This window comes from Lipophrys pholis (assembly GCF_963383615.2).
Source record: "Lipophrys pholis genome assembly, chromosome: 11".
In the NCBI taxonomy this organism is placed as follows: Eukaryota; Metazoa; Chordata; class Actinopteri; order Blenniiformes; family Blenniidae; genus Lipophrys; species Lipophrys pholis.
Window position 1 is genome coordinate 3,037,342 of NC_137631.1, and position 16,653 is coordinate 3,053,994.

The 16,653-nt window shown below is 45.6% G+C and overlaps 1 protein-coding gene across 1 annotated transcript in view; it reads right to left on the reverse strand.

Annotated features, from left to right (window-relative positions):
* Window positions 1-16,653, reverse strand: part of tes (testis derived transcript (3 LIM domains)) — a 19,934-nt gene continuing 3,281 nt past the window's right edge. Inside the window, exons 2-7 of the mRNA XM_080475294.1 lie at window positions 15,656-15,741; window positions 8,936-9,410; window positions 6,381-7,607; window positions 4,565-4,780; window positions 2,902-3,060; window positions 1-1,899 (exon numbers count right to left, since the gene is read on the reverse strand). Of these exons, the coding sequence (XP_080331420.1) occupies window positions 1,708-1,899; window positions 2,902-3,060; window positions 4,565-4,780; window positions 6,381-7,607; window positions 8,936-9,410; window positions 15,656-15,741 (2,355 nt within the window). The 3' untranslated portion in view covers window positions 1-1,707. The remainder of the gene's footprint in view (window positions 1,900-2,901; window positions 3,061-4,564; window positions 4,781-6,380; window positions 7,608-8,935; window positions 9,411-15,655; window positions 15,742-16,653) is intronic.

Consider the following 16,653-nt stretch of genomic DNA (forward strand, 5'->3'; position numbering starts at 1 on the left):
CAGTTCCCACATTTGCTTTATTAGATGTTTTGCAGCGAATCCAGGGTGTTCTGGCCGACTTTATAAAAACTGTCCTCCGTGAAGTGCTGGGGGCCACATTCAAAACTTCAGGAAGTCTTGTCGGTAGATTCCCATTAAAAATAGAATTAATCCACTGGGTCCTCACCGGCTCAGACGAAGGCAGGAAAAATCAACTCCTCTGCTTGTTGATACAATTAATAACCGTACATCTGGTGTGTTTTGTTGTCGCCATGTTTGTTTACCTGCAGCGGGAGCGAGCTGAGCGGCCTGGCTGTGGGCGGGTCAAAGGGAGGGGCTACCTGGATTGGGGTTGTTTAAAATACTCTTGTGACGCTATAGAGGGTTGGTTTTCTGATTTGCTCATTGGAACACAGTTTAGAAAAAATGAAACGAGCCAGAGAGAAAGAGAGGACAGACTTTCTTCACTTCCGGAGCGTCGTTCCAGGTATGGGGACGAACATTACTGCAGGAAAACCATTAGAAAATGAATTTAGCGTGACATGTCCCTTTAAGACTTTAACTGTTCCCACAGAAAGTGTAAAATACATTTAGTCTTTTTTACATTCTAAATAGTTTCAGCTTATAATTGCTCTTTGCGTTTTTAGCAACTTGGTCTATTTGACCTTTTTTCATGCAGTTGTTTTGATCCTTTTAACCTTTTGAGCTTCTAACCAGCACTTTCCACTGCGATATCTTCAATCTTACCGTTCCAGTAGTTTAGGTGCACTTCTTAACGATGCAGGTAAAACAGCACGTCATCGGTAAATAAGAGATGACTTTGGAAACTTAATGTTTCTCAACTGAAGTCAAAGTTTCATGGAGCCACAACGGAGGAGCTCTGGAGCTTCTACGAAATGGAAAGAAATGAAGGTCTGTGTGTGTTTTAGATTTGTTAGTAATAAAACTAAAGCAAAAAAGTATTTAAAGTGCAATTTATTGCATGAAAAGAAAAACAGAGACAGTAGTTTTGAGTGTGCAGCAGTAAAGGTGTGGTCCCTGGAACTCACACAGGAATCATCGGTACAGTGCTGCTCAGATTCAAAGTGGTAAATAATGACAGTAAACACTTGTTTCAGTAGCATCCTCATCCTCATCCTCATCTCCAGGCACAATTGGCGAATCTGATGAAGCTGGTGTCAAATCACAAACATGCATGTTGAAATGAAGGGCACCCTGGAAGGTCGGCGAACAGAAAGCATTCAGAGTGTGAGGCTTAAAAACACCAGCAAGCTCCCAGGTCCAATCAGATTTCAGCTTGGCTTTACAGTGTTTGTTCATGTTTGGGACCGTCGATGACACGAGGAGGAACCACATTCAGTCAGAACCACTTTTACTATCCGCTCAGACTGTAAATCCATCTTTTGAATTTTTATGGGTAAAAAAAAACAAAACTCCAGTTCGCCTAAACCTGAGAGGACACGTCACTATTTTCTTTCCTTTTTAAAAGAAAGCGGGAAAATACTGTCGAATGAAACCAAGATTTGAACAAGAAATTAAATAAAAAGCTCCTTAACCTTGTCTGAGCACAAAAGCAGTGCAAGGCAGGTTTTCTTGGAGTTACTGAAGGTCTGTGTTAACCTTAATGCACATCAGGCACTTCTTTCCACAGGATCACGGTGCAGCAGCCACTTTTAGCTCTGCTCTCGGGTTGGGGTTTCTTTTTTGGTCTTAAACTGGACTGACCCTTTAAGTCATGGTTTTCTTTTTGCACTCCACAGAGCAGAAGAGGGAGCTCTGCACGGCCATGAAGCGCTGGCCCATCAGACACTTGGAGCACCCGGCGCACTTGAAGCACTGCGGCTCGGCGTGCCAGTGATGATCGCCGTAGGACACCCTCTGAGCCTCCGGCTCCACCGCAGCCTGGCAGGACGAGCATTTCTGAAACACAAACACACATTGAGGTGGAGCGGTGGTCTTCAGTCCGGCTGCCCGGCAGCCACAGCGTGTCCAGAAACACCACCGGTTCATCTAACTCGAAGAAGGTTTTCACCTTTAGGCCAAACTGACGCACGGCATAGAGTCAGGTCACTGTTCTGAACCAATGCTGTGAGAGAAGCGTTTACATGCTGAGGAAGAGGTTTACATTCAAAGACATGTATGAGTTTTAATAAAACCAGAAGCTCTGCAGGGACTCGGTGGGATCAATCATGTAAACACGAGCTGGCTGCTTCACATTCTTGGCTTCGAGTGGCCTCAGTTCATCTACAATCATTTTCTTCTATCAGGCTGTTGCCGCTCTGTGTGTGATCCTGTTGCACTGTCTGATGACCTTTGACCTGCAGAGATGAGCAGGAGGTTACAGCTTGACATCAGAGAGAATCTGATGATATCCAACCTGTCACATCCGTCCATCTTTTACCCTTTTAACAAACCAAAGTACATTTTGATCCACGTTATCTACATGTAGAGGTGTAGGGATTTAAAAACACAGAGAGAAATATTGCTTTGTCGTCTTTGTGTTTGGTTTCATCCTTGATGTACTTCTGGGACGTAATCGAGAAATTCTACACCTGACGTGCGACTGACTCAAACACATATTTACTGACGTTCAGTACAGGGCCGATTATATGAATCCTTCTTCCTCCGCCCTGAGTCCACATGAAGTCACCAGATCAGCCTGGAGATGAAAGAAGTCCAGATTTCTCTGTCCTCTGGGACATTCCTAGAACGTCTGCTTTCACACCGAGCTGCTCTAGACCCAAACCAGAGGCAGAACCTCTGCAGAACCAGACTGGAGGATTTGAATTCTGCGGTCTGGGAACATTCTCACTGTCTTTAACAGAGGCTGAGCAGGTTGTTCACGTTGCTCCATCATACAGACGATGAGAACGTTCAAGGTAGATGACATGTTTTCGTCTCGTCAGTGCAGACGGCCCTCACCACAGCATGGTTCCTCATGTAGCAGGGCTGGCACACAGGCTTGTCGTTCTCCATGACGTACGTCTCTCCGGCCAGGATGCAGTCGCAGTCGAAGCAGCAGAAGTGCTTGAGGTGCCAGTTCTGGCCTTCAGCCTGTGTGTACTCATTACTGAAGATCAGCTGTGGACAGACAGAGCAGACCGAGTGACTAGAAGCTCCTGCAGACCGGGACACGGAGGGCTGCAATCGCATGAAAGCTTCAGATGAGAGTTCTGCCACCATGACGACCAAAGGGGTCATATTTGGGATTTCCCACCAAAATCAAATGAACCCGGAGACGCAGAACAGCTTAAAAATGAGGCTGACGGAGCTTCTAACGTTTCATATGTTTCCTATATCCCTGTACTGAGCGGGTGAATCCTGTGTACAGACACATATTTAACAGTTAACACATCTTAATGAGGACAACCGACAGGTTTTCCCGGCAAATTTCAAGCTGAGCGACACTAAAAGGACTAAAATACTCGTGCTGGACCGGATTATTGGACTATTGGCTTGTTGTGATCGTGTCCACAGATTCATTATGAGATGAGATGAATCGCTGCCTCCCCCGCAGTGAAGCAAGTGAACTTTCACTTTACAAGAAGGGAGCCAAACCCGGAACCCAATGGGCTCCAATCCAGCCCCGCAAACCACCAAGCAAGGTGGTTGTATAGGATTTACAGCAGGTTTTGGTTTTTTTGACATTTCACTGTATTTTGCACCACAATGCTTCATTAAAACTGACTATGTTGAAATTGTGGTCGTTTTCAGTAATAATTGTTTGATCTTTTATCATGGACACGGTGGCCACAGCAAATTAAAACAAAGTGTGAATTTAAACGTTATTATAGCAATATTTTACCAGTCCAGCCCACTGAAGACCAAACTGGACTTTATGTGGCCCCGGAAGTCAAATGAGATTTTTGTATAAATCTCTGTATTGGTTCAGTTATGTGCTTTTAAATAAGTCTGACTCTTCCATGACGTATTCTGTGTTTGGGTCGTTCAATATCAACTGGTCTACAATTTCTCCTCGTGACGTGTCCCTCCGAAGAGAGAAAACCTGTCTTCAGGGGACACTTGCCCTTGGACTTTAGGGTGTCTCTACGTCAATCATTTTTAAATGCATAAATAAAACGACATCGATTTCAGCGATTCTGTCTTTTACATGCAAACTGACTAATTGTTCTTAAAACCTTGTCGTGTAAGCGAGGCCTTGTTATGGTTGGGACAGAGTCCAAACAAAGTGAAGAGCTTCTCATGAGAAACCTCCGCTCTATATTTCATTGATGGTTTTACTCATTTACAGACTTTTGTTTCTACACACAGTTTTTAATGAAGTTCTGAAGCGAGAAAATGTAACTGGTTCAGGGGGGGACAGTTTGTGGTCTTCCAAGTGTTCCCGGGAAACTTTCCGTGTGTGAATGTGACCGGTCATGGGACACACACACACACACACACACACACACACACACACACACACACACACACACACACACACACACACACACACACACACACACACACACACACACACACACACACACACACACACACACACACACACACACACACACACACACACACACACACACACACACACACACACACACACACACACACACACACACCCCTGTCTCACCTCGTCACAGCCTCCACACCGAGGCTTCTCGCTGTCTCCGTAGTGGCGTCCGCAATACATCTTGCCCTTCTTGAAGAAGTAGATCATGTCCACCAGCAGCTCGTTGCAGGTGCAGCACACGAAGCAGGCCGGGTGCCACAGCTTGTCGTAGCCGGCTCGCTCGGCGTACACGGCCGGCTCGCCCTGGCGCATGGGGTTCAGGCAGTGATGGCACGCCTGACAGGGAGGCAAGTATAGGTCATGGAAATGAGCCTTACAGTCATCTGCTTTGATTGCATCATCGATATGCACCCCCAGTATTTCTTATCAGGTTAATACATGGAATCCATTGTTAATCTATTGCTTTCTTCGCTTTCTTCATTTGGAGATTTGCTGAATGGTAACAGGCCTCATGAGGAGATTTTAACACTCCAAGGTCCATGTGAAACCAACTTATTTTCCATCCCCACATGAGGAAACATGTTGAAAACCTGTATTCACTATTTCTACCTAATAAAGTCTGTAAGTTGATATTGTCAGTGGTTTTCTCTGTAAGGTTGACTCCATCTTCTCCAGCACCACTACATCAGTCTTTGAACCTTCCTGCCTGAAACGTGACTTACCAATCGCTCTGTGCTTATGTTTGAAAACTTTAATTCATTTTGTGCATACAGTGCTTTTCCTAAGCTTTCTAAAGATGAGGCGCATCAATCATCTGATTGGAAGGAAAAGATGCTTCACCAGAGCAAAATGTAGCAGCAGCAGCAGCTAATCTCACTGTTATAGTAGATAAAAAGTACGAGTCGTGCTTTTGGGGGGGGGGGGGAGGCGGAAGCTGCAAAAACAAACTAAAAGGTGGATGTACTCGCCATGAATAAGAGAGAGCAGGGAGGGATGAGAAGAATTCACACAGGAAGAATTAACTAACTGCACATGGGGAGGATGGGAAAAACTTCAGCTGTGAGTCATTCTGAAGCAAACCGTCTTCCCGCAGGCAGACTGCAACCTCACTGCTGGTCTGATGGCGCCACCTAGTGGCAGATATCACTGCTGATACACCTGCAGTCTCAGCATTCCCCCCATCTGACTCAAAGTGCATCTGAATGACACATTCTGGGAGCAGAGGGCCGAGGCTTTGCTCAGGGGCCTACAGTGGTAAGGTGTTTTGGAGTTGAACCTATGACCCTCCGCTCACAAGCTCCAGCCTCTCTTAAAGAAAAACATTTGTATCGTCAGTGATCCTGCTGATCTCGAGCTGCGTTTACACCGTCACTTCTTTGTCAGATGAAATTATTCCTGATCAAAGGATCAGATTTGCCCGTTTATATGAACAGTGAATAAAAGAATCGGAATATCGTGCCTGTTTATATGTACCGAGATGTGACCCGATTAATGTCAGTGGATCAATCCCATAATGCTTTGCACTGTGACGCTCGGGGTTTGGGACGTGCGCACAGGATAATAAAACCAGATTTACCAGGATCAAAAATGGAATTCACCAGAGATGTGGTCCCTGTTTCATTATTTCTGAAACTGCAACATCAGAGAAAAGTTCTCCTGTCTAATCAAGAAGGGACGAGCAGGGATTACTTATTCTGTTAGGTGAACTGACACAGACGTGCGCACAAAGGTCCGACTATAGAAAATAACCCAGTAAACTGTTTTCATGGTCTCTGATCGAGCAAAACCCGGACTAGACCACCTCCTCCGATCCCACTGAACTTTCAATCGGATGCTGCAAATATGTTCAGATTAAAGTGTTTCTATGGTGCAAATTTAATGGAGTCAGCATGTTTCAGACTTTTATGAAACTGAGAAGAGATCGAATCAAACTTACAAAGTTTTGCAGAGAAAGTCCAGGGACTCCCATGGCTCCAGCAGCGGCTGCAGCTCCCACAGCTTCTCCTGCTGGACCCCAACCAGGCTGTCCCACCCCGGGAAAACCTGCAATTCCTGATCCAGCACCTCCTGCTCCAGGACCCCCTACACCAGCACCTCCTGCTCCAGGACCCCCTACACCAGCACCTCCTGCTCCAGGAACCCCTTCACCAGCACCTCCTGCTCCAGGACCCCCTACACCAGCACCTCCTGCTCCAGGACCCCCTGCCCAAGCACCTCCTGCTCCAGGACCCCCTACACCAGCACCTCCTGCTCCAGGACCCCCTGCCCAAGCACCTCCTGCTCCAGGACCCCCTACACCAGCACCTCCTGCTCCAGGACCCCCTGCCCGAGCACCTCCTGCTCCAGGACCCCCTACACCAGCACCTCCTGCTCCAACTCCCCCTGCCCAAGCACTTCCTGCTCCAGGACCCCCTACACCAGCACCTCCTGCTCCAACTCCCCCTGCCCAGGCACCTCCTGCTCCAGGACCCCCTACACCTGCACCTCCAGGACCCCCTACACCAGCACCTCCTGCTCCAACTCCCCCTGCCCAGGCACCTCCTGCTCCAGGACCCCCTACACCTGCACCTCCAGGACCCCCTACACCAGCACCTCCTGCTCCAACTCCCCCTGCCCAGGCACCTCCTGCTCCAGGACCCCCTACACCTACACCTCCTGCTCCAACTCCCCCTACACCAGTTCCCTCTGCGCCAGGACCCCCTGTCCAAGCACCCCCTGATCCAACTCCCCCTGCTCCACCAATTCCTGTTCCAGGACCTCCTGCCCAAGCACCCGCTCCTGCTGCAGGACCAACCCCTCTGCCGATTTCAGCCCCGGCAATAGGCCCTGCAGCCCCTGGCCCAGCTTCAAGCCCTGCTCTATAACCTCCAACCCCTCCTGCTCCTCCTGCCCCTCCAACCCCTCCTATAGTCTGCCTGCCTGCCAAAACCAGGGCCATGTCTTCAGGCAGCATAACATCTCCCACTCCCAGGGCCTCGTCCTTGTACTTGCGGACGAACTGCTGCATTTTCTTGACTTCGGTGGGGCTCAACTCGTGGCACATGGACGGGTCTTGGTCGTGCTCAGGCAGCTGGCGGGCCATCTGCTGGCGTCGGTAAGCAGCTCCCTCTGTGCCGGCCACGGGACGCCTCTCTGGAGGGAGCAGCTCGATGTAAAGAGCCGCCTGGAAGCCAGAGGAGCACATCAGACACAATATGAGCTCAGAGGGGAAGCAGAGAGACGGTGAAGGACAGAGACTGACAGGGAGGAAGAGACAGATAGAGTACAAGACTAAACACAACAGCACATGAAGGAGGTGGCAGGAGCTGCTGCATGTTTAATAAGCAAAAGGCAACCTAATTCTTTTTTTATTGTTTTTTAAAAAAACAAATTATAATTTAGGTTTGGTCTTTAACAACTTTGTGTCTGATCAGTGATATTCATGCAATGCCCTGTAACCTGCAGCCATATGTGACTCTACAGCTCCTCTACAATCACTCTACAGCAGGGTTGTCCAAACTCGGTCCTGGAGGGCCGGTGTCCTGCATGTTGTAGTTCTCTCTTTGCGTCAGCATAACCTGAATCTGATGATGTCATCACCAAGGTTGTGAAAAAGCCCAATAACAAGCCCTTCACTGCAGTCAGGTGTGCTGTAACTGGGAGGAGCTAAACTCTGCAAGACGCCGGCCCTCCAGGACCAAGTTTGGACACCCCTGCTCTACAGCCTATATCGATAACGGGATTAAATCCAAATAAAGAAATGTCTGAGAGGAGAATACAGAATTTTACTCATTTACTTTGACTAACAACCTTCTGCTTTACCTGGATCCCCGCTGATGTACGCAGACACTATAGAAGACTGTAATGAAAATCAAAAACTGATAGAACCACTGGAAATGACTAAATAGGAGTAAAATTGCCTAAATGGATGAAGAATGCTAAAAAAATGAAAACAATGAAACAAGAAAATAAAACAGTTAATTTCACCAAAATGTCTAAAAACAGCTGAAACCACTGGAAAAAGTCAAAGATAGAAACAGAAAATGTCCACTATTGTAAAGGGTAGTCCGCAGACTGTTTTATGGACTATAAACAATATACCATATACATCTTATGAGCCGTTTCTTCTATTTTGAAGGTTAAACAAATTTTTTTAGTCCAGATACATTTAGTAAAAAGAGACCACTCTTTCTTTCCCTCATAAATCTTTTTACACACTGGCATTAGAAACACCGCAAAGACCTGTAATACCCATGATGTGACAGAGTGAGCGTTCAGGGTTGGAACCTCATTATAATCAATTATTATAGATCATAAGAGCTGTAATTGTGAGGAGAGCACTGCTCCAAAGCCAGATTCAGTGTTTCACTGCTGGTGAACCGTCTGTAACTTTATGCTTTAAAAAGTATTTCTAATTCAAATGCAACAATTTGACTCCACAAGGCAGAACACACTCAGTCATCTTGAATTTTAAGCTGTAAAAACTCTTTCCTCACAGGTTCTGGCTCTTACCAGTTTCCTCTCCACTGGTGGGACCCACTCTAAGGTGACCGACTTCATGGGAACGTCTTTGTGAACTGGTTCTGTGTCGGCTGAAGTGACGCCCATTGCCAGCGCCACTTTGTCGGCCTTGACCGGAGCGCCGGCCCCAGAGGAGGCCGAGCCCCCAGAGGAGGCCGAGGTCCCAGAGGCCCCGGCTGGCTGCGTGGAGCCTGCAGGGTCAACGGCAGACAGGGCACTGGACGCAGCTGCAGGCAGGACGCTGGAGGCATTGGCGGGCAGGACACTGCACGCCCTGGAGGACACACTGGGCAGACTGATGGTCACCATCTTGGCCTGGTACCTGGGGATCCCGTCCGTCTTCAGCTTGGCGATGAGGCCAGTGTACTTGGTGTCTTGGAACAGTTTGCCCACCTTCTTGTTGTCCTCAGAGTCCATCGACACATCGTGCTCCGTCAGCCCACATTTACAGTTCCGACAGATTTTTCTGCACAGAAAAGAAAACTCATAAAAACTTACTCTGTTAAAGTCTTCAAAGATAATGAAGATGTTAAATCTTTCATACAGAGGAATCAGTGGGAAGTATTTACAGTGAGAAGACCCCAATTGTGATGATTTTGTGCTTTGGGATTATTTCTTACAGATCATAGTGTCCTTTTCTCTTTTTGGAACCAATTTTAGCTGAACACAACTGTTTTTTTTCTTTTCTTTGATAATGTGTGTCAACAGTGTTTCAGTTGGTTGACTTTTGTGTTTTTAGTCATGCTTCTTGATTTGAGTTTTCCAGCCTCGGTCCTATTGTCTCTAGATTTGATTAAATGTTGAAACAATGAAGTGAAATATGTCTACAGCAGTCACACTCTGGGTGCAGGTACTCCACATTCGTTTTATAAATTCAACCTCATAAATGTGAGCTAATTAGGCGGACTCTCACAGACTGAAACTCTGACAGGAAGAGTTCTGACTGATCCAAAGCCACAGCCCAATCAGAAGACCAGTTTCTGAGAGCGAGCAGCTTGCGTGACAGGACACAGGACAACAGCTTCAAGCACAGCTAAACGGCGGTCGGAGTAAGAAAGTCTCAGTTTCAACTGTGAAGACGACGTGGGACGAAGGTTTGACAGGAAGACAGCCATTGCTAAGACGTCAGAGGCTTGCCTGGGCGAGGAAACACTGCCGTTGGACTACTGAAGACTGAAAGAAGGTACTATAGACTGATGAGTCAACATTCAAAATCACTGGTTCATCACACACGGTCTTTGTACACCGTTGATTCAGAAGGACGGTTCCACAGTGTGTCACATCAACTGTCCAACATCCACGAAGGAGTGTGAAAGTCTGGGGTTGTTTTTCTGGATCCAGGCTTGGTGACTTGAACAGAGCAGCTTCCACAGCATTCTGCAGCAGGATGCAACACCCCCGGGATGGGCCCAGATCCCGCCTATCACACTCCAGTACTCGAAGGACGCCGTCCTGCATATTTTAGGTCTCTTCCAGTTCCAGCACACCTGATTGCAATAGAAGGCTTGTTATTGGGCTTTTCTACAAGCTTGATGGCGTCAACATGAGACTTCGAGATATATATATATATATATATATATATATATATATATATATCTCAACTTAAATGAGCCAGTCTGGAATGAACTGAACAGAAGAGCGAAAGCATAAGTGCCAAAAATTTATATAAATTTCTGCAACAGAGCTGGAAGAACTTTCCGAAGTATATTTATTTCCATTGTAGAAAGAAAGCTACAAGCATGTTCAGATGTTATAACTGCCAAAGATGGAAACTCTGAGTCAACCCTCTAGAATGCACCTTAGGTAATAAAGTGACTCCATGTCTGCTATTGACAGCTCAATTAAATGTAGGTTGAAAAAAGGAAATAATATTTTCAGTAGTTTTGAGTACTTTTGCTTTAGCATTATTAAAAACTGTATTTCCCCTGTAAGTGAGAAGAAATACAGCCTGAGTGTTAAGTAGCTTTTCCAAATCTGGAGGATTTTTGTTCAGCATTAAATTGACCTGAATATACAAATTTAGCTTTAAACACACAGAATATAGAGTATCGTTGCAACAATAGAAATGTGAAAACCAGATGAAATATGTTATGTTGTTGATGTCTTTCCTTTTATATTTAACAATCAGAGTTGAATTTTTTTTAAATATATTATTCTAACATCTATTAAATGCAACGTGAGATATATGCAGATTAGAAAGACTCATGAAGAAGTATTTCTGTGTAATTGTACAAACGTTCTTTTCTTTGTTTTAATTCTCTGTGATCGCCGTGCGCTGCAGATCTGCATCAGATGTTTGAACCTGCCTGAACACAGTGTGAGATGATTTATGAGTGTGACGTGTCCTGAAAAGATTCTTCCGTCCGCAGCGATCAGAACAAACAGGGTTTATAATCTACACTCAAGCCCACTCAGGCCCAGTTTGCACGACAACGTTTCAAGTAAAAACGCACCGTTTCCGTGTTTTCATTTCAGTGAAGTTTTGCATTCACTGTTTGTTTACAGTGTGAACAGGAAACAGGAAAACACGTTTCTGCAATTTCTGTGTAAACTTTGAATGGAAACGGCAGAAATGCTGAAAGCGCTTGTTTGCTTTTGGAGTGGAAACCACACGCACGTGTGCAGGGAACAATATGCTAGAACAGTGAATACACGGACATCTGAATGGACAGACGACAAAGTGGGATTGTTATTGCAAATGACTCAAGTTTAAAACTTATCCAACTCTCAACATTTCCACCTTGGAAGCAGTTTTCAAAAAGTTATGTGTTCAGTGGCTCTGAGCACCGTTGTCGTGCAAACGCATCCAAAACACGACAGACGTTTACCAAATTCCCTGGAAAACATTGTTGGCCTCAGTTTGGTCGATCTGACCAGGTGCTGATCAGCTTCCCTGGTTACACATTTCAACACGGGCAGATCTGGTGATGTTCACGCTCGCCTGATCACTTTTGTGAACACCTGACAATGACTTCAAGTGGACTCGGTCTCTCTTATCTGCTTATTTCACCTTTCTGTACTTAACTATGAATTAAAAGGGTTAAATGCAGAAAGAATTTCCCCAAGAGGAAAACTACGCTTCAGGAAATGAACTTTTTTCAAAAGTTGCCTCCCGTAGAGAAGCTGTTCTACCTTCTAACCATCTGGAAGCACTTGTAGTCACATTTCTGACGGCCTAAACGTGCTCAACTTTAGTGAAAATGTCCACATGTCAGACATGGCGAATCATTTTAAGATTCATGGCCATTGTGCATGTGACTTGTGAAAATGTCACTTACACCCATACCCTAAACCAGGGGTCTCAAACTCGCGGCCCGCGGGCCAATTGCGGCTCTCGGGTCGATATTTTGTGGCCCCCACCTCGATATGAGAGTATAATATGAGTGCGGCCCGCAAGGGGAGTGGGGGAACTTTCTCCCGTCTACAAATGTCATGATCGAGCACAATAAAGTGAGGCGACAGTTACTGGTTGCAGCAAATGCCAGAAGCTTGACAGTTTGATGTCTGTTGTTGCAAAATGCATCAACCAACTTAGATCCAGATAAGATTTTTCTGTTAAAATAAAAGTTAAATCATAACAATTAAAAAACATGCTACATGCTAAGGACTTTCAGGACTCACACAGTAGTGAGGCTACATGCTAAACACGGTTAAAGAATGACCGCTGAATTCATTAGCGAGCTGGAACGTGCGCGGTGGCGGTGGTAGATAGACGCTACGCACCGCCTTGCAAGCTTTAGTGGCCACGCCACACCTGCCGTCGGCATAACCAGTGGCGGCTGGCCAATAGAGGGCGCTAGGGCACCGCCCCACCACATCACCTTCAATAAGACATTGAAAATAAATAAATAATAAATTAGTATTTTGAGCCGTATGCATGTATACATTCAGACGAGCAAGATAATAATTCTACAGTTAATGATGAGTAAAGTTGTTTGGTTCATCTGTGTTGTCTGACTGGTGACGTGTTTCCACCAGGGGAGCAAAACTCTTTGTCCACAGACTCTGGTTGAAAGTTGGACATGAGCAGTAGCTCGTCTACAATACAAGAGATCGGGGGATGTTGGGGCGAAGCTTTCCTGAGCCCCGAGCTGAATGCAGCGGGGCTGACGTCACAGCCGTCTGTCAGAAAGTGCTGATTGACGGGTGGAGTGGCTGGAGGTGGAGAAGATAGGACAGAGATGCAAAATGGAGAGAGAGAGAGGTTAGTTAATTCAGTAAAGTCACTTAAGACTAGGGCTGAACGATTTTGGAAAATAATCTAATTGAGTTTTTTTCCCTCAATATTGCGATTTAATATGCGCCTATTTTTTCAAGGTGCTCTTCTCATGTATTTTTCAACAAACACAAGTAATAAATCAATCTGTATAATAATAAACAATATCATATTTATTATACATAAATTGTTCTTTCTTATAGGCTAGGCTTATGTTAAGATAAAGTCAAATGAAGCATGTATTAATATGAAGTTTATTTATCTTCTACTTCAATTACAGTAGTAAACTTACTAAATACTGTGACTTGCAGTCTTGTAAGCGTTCACCACAACAAGCCAACCGCTTGTCCATTGTGCTGATCAAAGCCCTAAACCAGGCTGGGTCACTATACTAATGCAGAGCTGGACATTAAGGATTTTGAACAGTTTGCTCATCTACACTGCAGTAGGGATGAACTGATCCATGTTTTTTCACTTCCGATCCCGATACTTAAATTTGTATCTCTGCCGAAACGATTCTGATAGCAGAGCTCTGTTTGCTTTAATATTATTATTATTGTTGACTTTAAATGAGGCAGTAATAAACTCCTCTCTACAGTAATGTATGAAATGTACTGATGTATACATGTATTCTCTCAAATGACAACTTGAGGTTAGTATCAGGATAGAAAAGGAAGCAGTACAAAGTATTTTTGTTCCATGTGGACAATGTGGGGGTCTACGTGACGTCATCATCTCATAATAAACTAGTTCTATCTTTAAAACCTCACAATCACTTTATTAATTCCTGGAGAAATTATCTAGCAACGCAGCACAAACAGCAGCGCTTCCAGCTCAAACACAACATGAATGATTGGGACTATTTTCAGGGAGTTTAGCGCGGAGTAGGACGCAGCTTCATGGAGGTGTGAATCGCCTGCTGACAGCCTGGAGGAGCTGCTGATCATTGTTTTGATGTCAGTGCCGCTCTCCTCGGAGAGCTGGAGTTTTAAAACGGTGACGTCTGCTGACAGAGCGGCCGCCTCGCTGTACAACTGCTTTGCTAACATCCACGTTGCTGCGTTGCTACGTTGCTTTGCTAACATCCACGTTGCTGTGTTGCTTTGCTAACATCCACATTGCTGTGTTGCTCTGCTATCATCCACGTTGCTGTGTTGCTCTGCTAACATCCACGTTGCTGCGTTGCTTTGCTAACATCCACGTTGCTGCGTTGCTTTGCTAACATCCATGTTGCTGGGTTGCGTTGCTAACATCCACGTTGCTGCGTTGCTTTGCTAACATCCACGTTGCTGCGTTGCTACGTTGCTTTGCTAACATCCATGTTGCTGTGTTGCTTTGCTAACATCCATGTTGCTGTGTTGCTCTGCTATCATCCACGTTGCTGTGTTGCTCTGCTAACATCCACGTTGCTGCGTTGCTTTGCTAACATCCACGTTGCTGCGTTGCTTTGCTAACATCCATGTTGCTGTGTTGCGTTGCTAACATCCACATTGCTGCGTTGCTTTGCTAACATCCATGTTGCTGCGTTGCTTTGATAACATCCATGTTGCTGTGTTGCTTTGTAAATATCCACGTTGCTGCGTTGCTTTGCTAACATCCACGTTGCTGCGTTGCTTTGCTAACATCCACGTTGCTGTGTTGCTTTGCTAACATCCACGTTGCTTTGCTAACATCCATGTTGCTTTGCTAACATCCATGTTGCTGTGTTGCTTTGCTAACATTGCACATTGCTGTGTTGCTTTGTGGTGTTCTGAGTGTAAAATCCGTCCAAACAGCAACATGTTGTGATGAAAAGTTGGATAGCACAGTGGTACTTCCCTAGCCTGCTCGCTGGCTGCAAACTGTGGACTGGATTTCCTGACTCATTCCTCCTGGTCTCATTGAGACCCGCCTCCCTTCAGGAAATCCAGTCCGCAGTTTGCAGCCAGCGAGCAGAGCAGCGGCAGGGAAACACTGTGGAGTCATTTCAGCAACAGTGAAGCAGACGAGGATCATGGATCAGAAATCTCCGCAGGTCGGATCGGAAATTTCCGGTCCGTGAATTACGTTGATATCGGAACCCGATCCCGGATCAGATTGGCTCCGTCCCTAAAAACTACTAGCCCGTTCAGGCAAGGTGGGCAGATGACACGCGCAGGACGCGCAAGTCGTCACAGATCCTGCAGACACACTGTGAGGGGAAGGAAGGTACTATGTGAGTACTTTGGCAGGCTGAACCATGGTCTGGCGTACAGATGGTTCAACCGTGGCCTCCCTGCCTCCATGTCCCCACAGTCTTTCCTTCACAAGGAGGAATGTGAGGAAAGTCTGAGAGCTCCTGGAGCTGACGTGACCCGACATGTCAGCCACAAACTGAAATCTAATCAACCCTTGTTTGCCAATTTAAAGAGTATCACACTTGTGTATTTTGGGTGTATATAAGTAAAATCCCATCCTTCTCTTTACATTTCTTACTCCGTAGGAGTTAAATGAAGTGAGAGTACGAGTGTCCAAACCTCCAGAAGTGCAGCTCGAAGCCTTCACACTTGTCTTTGCACTTTAAACAGGAAGCTCCTGCACCGAACTCGTGTCCGAGGGTCATCTGGAAAATCACATCAAGCAGACCGTTAGAAACACTGAGGATTCACAACATTGCTTCACAATGGCTTCATCTAACAGATGTGTGTGTGTGTGCGTGTGCGTGTGCGTGTGCGTGTGCGTGTGCGTGTGCGTGGAGAAATCTTCTCTGACACTGGAGTAACCTGGAGCGGTGTGTTTTGCAGAGGCGGGGCAGTGGACATTTTATGACTGGACTGGAAGGAGAAACACAAAAGCCACTTTTCTTTTTCCGAGTCCTGGAATCCTACATCCCTACATGATGGCGTCATAAACCGTCTTCAAAAGGCATCATGTGGTGAACAAAACCACCCGGAAACCAACGGTGACCTCCAGACCAGCACAGGAAGACAAATGCCCCGAGGAAGGTGAAACGTGAACAGTGCTGGGCAAGTTACTCCGAAAATGTAATATAGTATGTATTATTAGTAACTGGCATGTGAGAGAAATTAGTTCAATTACAAGATTACTCTCTCTGAATTGTAATACATTACACTTCTTTTGTATTACATTCACAAAAATAAATGCAGAAATATGATAAGATAAGATAAGATATCCCTTTATTTATCTCGCATGTGGAGAAATTTGCAGTGGTACAGCAGGATAGTAAAGAGAAAGAAGCACACATAGCAGGAACTAAAAAAAAAAGCGGATAAAAATACAATATAATAGAAATATATGCACACGGTGCCTATAAGTGAGGACATGTACAGAATATGGGGGTGGATGTATTTTACATAGTAAATACGTTCTTATAGATTACAAAGGCATTCTAAATTGCTGAAAAGTAGTTTCCTGCAGAAGATTCTACATTGGGTGGAGGTGACGTAGCATAATGACTGTAGGCCCCAAAGGCGACTAACAACTTGATATAATAGACACAGTAAAGACCCATGGC